Here is a 9,325-nt window from a genome sequence, read left to right as displayed (position 1 = left end):
CTAAGGTATCCAGTTTTTTGGGGAGCACACCATCCGTGGGCTGAAGAGGACGGGTCTTGACTGACATCGGTCCTTTCAGACCTCGGGATGATGGATGCTTTGGGGAGAGGGGTGGGGGGCGTAGGTGGCGAGAGGTCCTGGAAGAGCGGTCACAGCAAAACATTTAAGCGGGATCTCCTCAGAAGATGCCGTTTCTGGAAAGTCTGAAGAACAAGGATGGCAGGCCCTGCGAATTAGGGTTGGAAATAAAGAACCAGGAGTGAATGCCCTAAGATGGAAGACGTCCAGGGGCGAGTGCGGGAGTGTGAGCGCGCGAGGACCTGTGGGTGACACGCAACACGTTGAAAACCATATTGGAGGAGTTTGCATTTCTCGCTTAATCCACCTGGGAAGACACAGGCGTACTGCCCCGCCTCGCAAGTCACCTCGGCCTTTATACAACGTTGTGTATGACAACAGAAAAGGCACAAGCTGGAAGTCCGGGGGGCGGGAGCGCACGGGGTGGGGGCGGGGAGGGGGGGCTGCTTCTAGACAAGAAGCTCGGGGTCCCTCAGCCCAAGTCCAGGGAAAGCGGCGGCTTTGGACAGAACCATTATCAGAAGATGGAAGGGGGACAAAAGCCTTTCACCGTGAACTCGATCCTGCAGAACCAATTTGGCACTCGCTCATCTCTTTCTTTCCTCTTCTTGTTCTTTATTTCTGCTTCCATCACCACTTGCTGCACTCTCGCACGATTCTGAGTCCTCGGCAGCACTAATTGATCTTCGGTGTCCCCCAGCATCACTCGTGGTACAGCCCAGTGGAGCCCGCTCCGGGCGCAGGTTATAAAGGCTCGGCTGCGGCTGCCCACTGCGGAGTCAAGATGCGCCCCAAGGAACAGGTGCAGAACAGTGCGGGGGAAGGGACGGGGTCTGGGGACCCAGCAGCAGGGACCCCCGAGACCCAACCTGCAGCCAGTCCGGCCCCGGAGCCCTCGGCGGAGCCCAAACCTGCTCCTGCGCAGGGAACCGGGTCCGGACAGCGAGCTCCAGGATCCCGAACCAAGACAGGAAGATTTTGTCGGTCCATGATTATCGGTAATTCGGACGCGCCATGGACCCGTTATGTATTCCAGGGGCCTTATGGTCCCCGGGCCACTGGCCTGGGCACTGGAAAAGCTGAGGGAATCTGGAAGACGCCAGCCGCGTACATCGGCCGGAGGCCTGGCGTGTCGGGCCCTGAGCGCGCCGCGTTTATTCGAGAGCTGCAGGAAGGTAAACTGAATCTATGGGATCCTGCACTGGCTGCTACTCGGGCATCTCTGGGGAGGAGGAAGGGGCCCACGACTCAGGAGCCCCGCCCCCTTGTGGCGCTCACTCCCACCTTTCCACCACCCCGCGAGACCTCTGTCCGCGGTACCTATTTAGTCTCCCTTTCCCCATCTCTTCCTCCCTTTCGGGTTCCACGAATTTTGTGTGTGCGTCAGGTTCAGGGCTTGCGCGCTCCTCGCCCCCTCTTCGCGCCTGTTGCTGCGGCAGATCTGCGCACTCTCAGTGCCCCCTCCCCATCTACCGCAGTGCCAGCAGAGGGGCGGGGGCTGCCGGAGGGAGCTGCTGGTCGCGCTCTGAGCCTGCGCTAGCTCGTGGAACCAGCATGCGTGGGTGGGTGGAGAGGGAGCTTTTGACCACTAAGTGGCTGCAGGGGTCTGGGTCGTGTTTTCCCCGGAGCTGGGCTGAGGCGGGAGGAGTGGGCGGGGCACTGGGCTTCTGTTCCTCCTCTTCTGGGCGGGGACAATTTTAGGCTTTGGTGCCCCCTTCTGGGTGCTGAAGAAGTCTCGTTGGCCCTCTTGTCACAAGCAACAGGTGTAAGGTGACTAAATTGCATATGTTTTTATGACCGAGGAGGCTCCAGTGAGCTGGCTTCGCTGCCGATTGGGTCAGGCATGATGAATCGTCAGTTTGAAGCTGTATTTCCCCTGACTTCCTATATCTGGGGACCAAGGACCCAGGGGTCCTAGGATTCCAGTTCCTGAACCTAGAGGATGGTTTTGCTCTTACAGCATCCAGGCCCCTCCAGAGGAAGCAGGAGCTCTGAGATCCGGAGCTGTGCAGAGAGGGTGCTAGGGCCGGATGGATCTCAGTCTCCTGGCTCTATGACCTTTGGTGTGAGGGTCGCAGTGGGCTGTGGGCAGCCTTGGCTCCTTTCTCTGACCCACGCAAGCCTTTCCTCCTGCAGCACTGTGTCCTAACCCACCTCCCACGAAGAAAATCACTGAAGATGATGTCAAAGTGATGCTATATTTGCTGGAAGAGGTGGGTACTGCCTTCCTCACCCAGATCGGCCCTCCTTTTAACTCTGCCCTGCAGGATTTAGGGATTTTATCTGTTTTCTGCTTGCCTGGGGGCCAACTTGAGGACCCATCTCCAGGAATGCATTAGCTTCCAGGGGGGCAATCTGGACTGATCTTATTCTTTACCCCATGATGGGAAATCGAGTCAGACCCCAGAATTGGTTAGTAGTCTGTGATCTAGTACCTGGACTACTGGGTGTTGGGGAAGCTTTCTTCCTGTGTCCTAGCCCTGGTTCCTCCCTCCTGTTTGGGAGGTCCCAGAAACTGGGAAAGTATGAATGGCTGGCTCTCCTTTTGCAGAAAGAACGGGACCTGAACACAGCTGCTCGCATTGGCCAGTCCCTGGTGAAACAGAACAGTGCTTTGATGGAGGAGAATAACAAGCTGGAAACCATGCTGGGCTCAGCCAGGGAGGAGGTAATTTGGGCACCTAAGGGAGAAGGGCAGGGGTCAGTGTGTTCCCTTCCCCAAACTAGCACCTGTTATATGCCTTCGTGCTCACCCTCCAGTGGCTTCTCTCTCCTCCCCTAGATTTTGCATCTCCGGAAGCAGGTGAACCTGCGAGATGACCTCCTTCAGCTCTACTCGGACTCCGACGACGAGGAGGAGGATGAAGAGGAGGAAGAAGAGGAAGAGGGGGAAGAGGAGGAGCACGAAGGACAGCGGGATCAAGACCAACAGCATGATCATCCTTACGGTGCCCCCAAGCCGTACGTGTCCTGCCTTTGTGCCTGGACCATCCCTTCTCTGAGCTTCAGTTGTTCATTTGTGAGCAGGGACGTGGGTAGTGAGCCTGCCAGGAGAGCTGTTGGAACTTGCTGACACTGCCACCCTTATCCACTATGGGGAAGCCATGGTTCCTGGGATCCACCACCCTCCACCCCATGCTGACCCTCGTCGCCCTGTTGCCAGGCCCCCTAAGATGGAGTCACAGCACCGCTGCCCACAGCTGGAAGCTCTGCAGCAGAAGTTGAGGCGACTGGAGAAGGAGAATGACCACCTGCGAGAGGAGGTGAGGACAGGGAGGAAGGCACGCCCTTTGGCTGGGGGTGGTGACAGCCTGGCCCCTTCCTCTTTCCCTTCCTCCAGGCCTCTCACCTTGACAACCTGGAAGACGAGGAGCAGATGCTCATCCTGGAATGCGTGGAGCAGTTTTGTACGTGGCGCTGTAATTCGGGATGGAGCACGGGCCTGGAGGGGTGGTGGGAAGAATTCAGGGTTTGGAGACTGGAGAGCTGAGCTGAGGTCTCGGCTCTGGGACTTTGCAGCTGTGTAAGTACAGACAGATTCCTTGGCTTTTCTGAACGTTCCTCTTTAGAATGAGGATTAATGACCGTGGCTTGCTGACCCGTCATCTCAGGCTTTATGAGGTCACCGAGCGTGGCGGTGCACACCTGTAATCCCAGCGCTCAGCAGTCAGAGCAGAGTCAGATGTTGAAGACTTTGAAGAGAGAGAGACACACAAACACACACACACACACACACACAGAGAGAGAGAGAGAGAGAGAGAGAGAGAGAATGAGCTGAGCTGAGGAAGTGCTTTGTGTAGAGAGATCGGCAGAAGCCACAGGGGTCCTTAAAGTCTATTATTTGGGACAATACAAGCTGGGAAGATGGATGGGACAGCAGGGAGAGAGCCAGCAGCTGCCAGAGTCTGGACATTTAGGGCTGGAGGCGTTCAAAGTCACATATTGGGTCTGAGCTGTGCCCAGCACCAGCCTGGGCTTGGTCCGTCCCCAGGCCCTCAAGTCTACTTGCTGAGATGCAGACTCAGAAGGGTAGCTGTCTGCTTCTGCTGTTTGCCCACGTCATCCCTGGCCTTCCTTCCCCCTGCATTCCACGGCTCTCAAGTCTCAATGTCTCTAGCCCCTGACATCTCATAATGCACAATAGGGTCTCTCTGCCCATCCAGGCCCCTTTTCCTACAGCCTGGATGAGTTTTCTGAAACCGAATCAGGTTCCGTCTTCCCATTGGTCAAATGATAATCTCGACCCCTCCCCCCACCTGTGTGATAAGGTCCTCTGCTCACTACCCCAGCATCTCTTGCTGCCCACACTCTCCAGCTTCCTCTTTGTATGGTGGGGCTTACTTAGTCGGTGGCTCCTTCCAGAACCCTTCCCAGGCTTTGCAGCACAGGTTGATGGTCCTTCCACCTATGACGTCATTTTCTCTACTGCTGTGTCCCCCCCCCACACACACACACATTGGTTCTATCTTAGCCCGTACTATCTGATATCCTGAGTTCCTTTTCCCAGTTGACTGTCTCCACTGTCCCGGAGCTTGGTATGGGCTGGGATCTGTGTGTTGATAAGCTGTTCCTGGACAAGAAGACCTGAACAAAGAATGTCAAAGCCCCCTCTGACCCCCGAGGGGCGGGCCAGAGCCGAGGCTGATCTGTGCTTGTCCTGTAGCTGAAGCCAGCCAGCAGATGGCAGAGCTCTCGGAGGTGCTGGTCCTGAGGTTGGAGGGCTATGAGCGGCAGCAGAAGGAGATCACCCAGCTGCAGGCTGAGATCACCAAGCTACAACAGCGTTGTCAGTCGGTAAGCTGCACCTTGGGAGCCCCTCTCCCTTATCGAGGCTGCATGGGACCCCAGCCTCCTCCCCCTGCTCTGCCAGGCCCAGAGGTCTAACCTGTGTGGGCATCAGAGTTAGCAGAGGTTAGTTAGAGAGCCATTCATCTTGCCCAGTCATGTCCCTAGCCGAGTCCACGGGATCCCACAACTCTTCCCGGTGCCAAGCTGAATGACCTGCACTTTAGGACGCCCGTCCCATGTGACCTCCTCCTAAAAGGACTGTCAAAGACTCTGATGTGGGACGCCTGTTTGGGCAGGAAGCCCGGGAGTGGGAGGTCTTGTGGGGTCTCATACATCCTTATTGCTTCCAGTATGGAGCCCAGACAGAGAAACTGCAGCAGCAGCTGGCTTTGGAGAAGGGAGTCCACCCAGAGGTGAGGTTCCATGTGTCCCCTGATCAGGGATGCAGGCCCCTGGGGATTGCTTGAATCTCCACAGAAGACAGAACCTTTCTGCCACCCACCCTGACTGGCTTGTGGCTCAGCGGGTAGCAGCTCATTTGAGACCCAAATGGGTCTTGTTCAGGGTTACCCTGAATCTCACTGTTTGGATTCAGAGCGTGGGGGGGGGGGGTGTGCCGGGAAGCGGGGGCGGGGCGCTAAGGCGAGAGCAGGCGGAGTGTCTGACTGGGGACCCCTGGATCCTCGCAGAGCTTTCGCGCGGGCTCCCACGTGCAGGATTATGGGAGCAGGTTTCGCGATCGCCAGGAGGATGGGAAGAACCAGCGCCAGCGTTCCTCGGTGCCCACGACTTCTGTCGCCCACTATGGATACAGTGTGCCTCTGGTGAGGATGTCCCTTTGATCTCGCGATCAAACCAGACCTGCTGCTGCCTGGTTTCTGCCCTCAGATTTTTCCCTGTGAGTGTGGGGGTGGAACGGCTCCACTCATCTCTGTTATAGGACGCGCTTCCTAGTTTCCCAGAAACGCTGGCTGAGGAGCTCCGCACTTCTCTAAGGAAGATCATCACTGACCCTGCCTATTTCATGGAGAGGTATGTGACTGGGATCCTCGGGCTTGCTTCAGCTCTGCTCACTTTGTTCACCCAGTGGCAACTACTTTCTCTGAGTGGGGCATGGTTGACCCTCATGCTCTGACCTCTCTTTGGGTATTCATCCTGCTCCACTCACACTGCCTAGCCCCTCCCTCTTTGGACTCTGTGTTGGATTGGTCATTTCTACCGGAGACTTCTTTCTTTTGTCCTTTTGAGACCGTGTTTTTCTGTGTATCCCTGGGTGTCCTGGAACTCACACCATAGACCAGGCTGGCCTTGAACTTCGAGATCTGCCTGCCTCTGCCTTCCCAGTACTGAGATTTAATGTCCCTCCACGCCTGGCTTCCTGTGACCTTTCAATATGTTTGTGCCCCAGGAACTTTGCAACGTGAGCTTCCTCAGTCCACTGAAGGCCCTACTCTCTGTTAAGGGCTTACAGGGTGGCTGTGGGGGAGACATAAAACCTGGGGTAACCTGGCTAAGGGCTCCCCATCATCTGTCTTCACATTGCAGCAGCCAGACAACAGCAGAATGCTGGTTCTGTGACCAGGAAACTCTGCGAAGGCGTGTCCTGGGGCTACTCATCTGAAAGTTGTTTTGGAAATAGGCTGTCCTTTCCATTCAGACGACACCTAGGTGGCCACTTTGATTTAGGCTACTCTATGTAGAGGCCAAGGCTTTTCTTTCCTTCACCTGACCGTGGCCTGAGAGATGAATGGACCAGCCCTTGACACCTGGGGCTCCTTTGTGTCCTTGGTTGGGCAAGTCAACTGACCCATGTGAATTCGTTTCTATGACAACTGGCCCTGGGTCGAAATATCCCCATTGCTCTTTTCTAAACAGGAGGGTGGGAAGTGGACAAGAGATGGAACCTGTTTGGTATTGATGACCCTGCTTCTTCTTGCTAAGTGGCACGGGCTGGGTACTGGGTACATTGAGGATGATTCTCCTTCCCCTCACTCCTGGCTGGGACAGAGCTGGGGAGGACCTTGAGGGTCTGTAGAACTCAGAGAGCTAAGGGGTAGGGGTCAGGTTGGGATGTCCTCCTCAGAAGCCCCTGATTGGAGGGAGAGGAGTAAGGGCCAGGAACTCCAGCATGGCTGACAGGTGTGGGAAAACCCTCACATGTCCCTGCCTAGATGTGACATCCGCTGCAAGGAGGAGCGAGAGCAGGAGCAGGGGGCGGTGCCACCACCCCCACCGCCGCAAGATCTCAAGCCACCTGAAGATTTCGAGGCTCCAGAGGAGCTGGTGCCTGAGGAGGACCTGGGGGCCATAGAAGAGGTGGGGACGGCCGAGGAAGGGCTGGCGGACGAGGCAGACCGGGTGTCTGAGGAGACCGAGGCCTGGGAGGAAGTGGAACCAGAGGTGGACGAGGCCACAAGGATGAATGTGGTGGCCTCCGCCCTGCAGGCCAGTGGCCTGGGCCCTTCCCGCCTGGACATGAAGTACGTCCTCCGGCAGCTGACCAACTGGCAGGATGCCCATTCCAAGCGGCAGCAGAAGCAGAAGGTGGTCCCAAAAGGTGAGTGCTCCCACAGAGGACACCCTCCTGCCAGTGGGTCGAGCTTCCGGCCATCAACCTTGTGAGAGGTGAGGGTAGGTGAGCCCCCCAAATGCTCACTGTACCTCAGTTTGGTCCCGCTCAGTGTGCTGATTTGCATGGACTTTGCCTACTATTTACACAGGCACCTCCAGGTCCCCTTGGTAGAATTGTTGCCTTAGTTCTCACTTGTGTGGAATTTGCTTACGAGTCCAGCTTCCATCCACCTTCTTCCTGGGGGCGCTGAACTGAGGATCAGGACTGGGACTGTGTGCCCCCTTTGTACCTCAGCTTCCTATCTCTGCTCACCCTTCCCCTTATCCCCATCCGTAATTTCTCTATCCCCCCCAAGACTCTCCGGCCCTGCAGCAAACAAACGTGGGGGAGGGGCGGGATCTTGGAGCAGCAGTCCAGGGTCAGACCCAGGACGCTGGAGGACAGTATCACTAATTCTCCCAGTGCCAGAGAGGAGGAGAAACCCTGGATTTGGGGAGTTACATGCTCTGAGGGCAGGCTTTTTAGGCCTGGCCTATGAGGAGCTGTCAGTGAGTTTAGGTGATTTGGCACTTGGGTTTTTTCCCTGAAGGCTCTTTTGGTACACACACACACACCCACACACACACACGTGGGTCGGTAGATTTGATCCTGCACCATTTCTTAGAAGAGGACCCTGAAGTTGAGAGAGCTGAGCTGACTTGTCCAAGGCCACACAGCTAGGCGCAGACCTGAGCCTGTGTCTGCCTATGGGTAGTGAAACCCTGGTCTGGTCTTGCTGCTATGCCGGCTCCTTCTGCGCACCACCTGAAGTCTATAACTTGTAGGCAGCCCCCTTTCACGCCGGCTCGATGTCACTCTTGGTTTTTGGGGGCAGGGGGCACCAGTGGGTGAAACATCGCTGGAAGAGGCACAGTGAGAGTGTGCCGGTGTAAATAGAGCCAGCACTTCTGTGACTGACAATGGGAAACCTGAATAACCGTCAGTGGTGTCTCCTGACACGGCCGACCATGTCTGCAGTGGGTCAGGCTCCTGGTTCACGTCCACCCGCTTCTCTTCCAGGCTTTGCTGTTTCCCAGCAGCCTGCAGAGGCCCCACAGACCGCTTGAGACCCCTTCTTCTGCTGCCTGGCTAAGTCCCTCCCTTCCTTCCCTTCCTTGGAAACAGGACCTCGTGTTTGTAGGCACGCCTTTCTCTATCCTGGCCCAAGCTTCTGCTCTCTTCTGAGGCAGGCTGAAAGAACCCTAGTTCCTCATTCCGAAACTGGTGCCAAAGTTGTGGCTGCTGGGGCCCCCGGGGTGGAAGCAGCCTGCGGGGAGACTGTCTGGCTACCAGACCCAGCTCTGAGACGGGTGTGAGTGGTCAGGGTGGGGGCCCAGGTCCCTAGGGTAGGCAGTTACTGGGAGGACCCTCTCTATCCCTTGAACCGCTCACATACAGGGACCTCCCCAATCCTGGTTGGCTTTTGGAACCTGATTCTTTTTTGCTATCCTTCGTTCTTCCTGTGTTTCTATTGTGTAATGTGAAGTGTATCTGAGTGGGGGTGGCGGAGGGGTCCCTCCTCCCTGTGGCGTCTCGGTCTCCCGTGGCCTGTGAGTTTCCCTCTAGAGTTCTGCCCTTCCCGACATCTTTGCTCATGCGTAGCTGCGACCCCAGTGCCTGCCCTGCTCCTGCAGTGCTCCATAGTCTTAGAGCTTGTCAGCCTTTGTAGCGGTTTGTGCCCACGTGGAAATAAAGAACTTGTGAGCAATCTGACCTGTCTCAGTCGTGTTTCTCGGGAATCATGGTGTGTGTGTGTGGGCACGCCACATGTACACGCATGTGCACTTTTGGGGAGCAGAGCCATGGAGAAAAGATGGATTGATACTGAATGACATGCCAGGGACTCTT

The 9,325-nt window shown here is 56.4% G+C and overlaps 1 protein-coding gene across 3 annotated transcripts; it reads left to right on the top strand.

Annotated features, from left to right (window-relative positions):
- The first annotated feature begins 627 nt into the window (after window positions 1-627).
- On the top strand, window positions 628-9,179 carry Hap1 (huntingtin associated protein 1). 3 transcript variants are annotated; one of them, XM_057776562.1, is made up of 12 exons: window positions 628-1,253; window positions 2,215-2,291; window positions 2,630-2,746; window positions 2,861-3,039; window positions 3,242-3,341; window positions 3,419-3,485; window positions 4,742-4,872; window positions 5,217-5,279; window positions 5,556-5,690; window positions 5,807-5,898; window positions 7,038-7,423; window positions 8,498-9,179. In XM_057776562.1, exons 1-12 carry the CDS (start codon window positions 863-865, stop codon window positions 8,542-8,544), a joined length of 1,785 nt encoding a protein of 594 aa, XP_057632545.1. In that variant the 5' UTR covers window positions 628-862; the 3' UTR covers window positions 8,545-9,179. The 3 variants fall into 3 exon arrangements, with proteins under 3 accessions (XP_057632545.1, XP_057632544.1, XP_057632546.1); XM_057776563.1 differs by having other exon boundaries at window positions 630-880; window positions 1,115-1,253; window positions 7,038-9,179; XM_057776561.1 differs by having other exon boundaries at window positions 7,038-9,179.
- The last annotated feature ends 146 nt before the right edge of the window (window positions 9,180-9,325 follow it).

This window comes from Chionomys nivalis, chromosome 7 (genome assembly GCF_950005125.1).
Source record: "Chionomys nivalis chromosome 7, mChiNiv1.1, whole genome shotgun sequence".
Classification (NCBI taxonomy): domain Eukaryota; kingdom Metazoa; phylum Chordata; class Mammalia; order Rodentia; family Cricetidae; genus Chionomys; species Chionomys nivalis.
Note: the sequence above shows the minus strand (reverse complement) of the source record. Positions and strands in the feature narration are given on the sequence as shown.

What these genes read in the sequence shown, in the direction of transcription:
- Hap1 (XM_057776561.1), top strand. Translation starts at nt 863, where the DNA reads ATGCGCCCCAAGGAACAGGTGCAGAACAGTGCGGGGGAAGGGACGGGG. An exon ending in TATTCGAGAGCTGCAGGAAG is followed by an intron (nt 1,254 to 2,214) that starts GTAAACTGAATC and finishes TTCCTCCTGCAG; the next exon opens with CACTGTGTCCTAACCCACCT. An exon ending in ATGGATACAGTGTGCCTCTG is followed by an intron (nt 5,691 to 5,806) that starts GTGAGGATGTCC and finishes TCTCTGTTATAG; the next exon opens with GACGCGCTTCCTAGTTTCCC.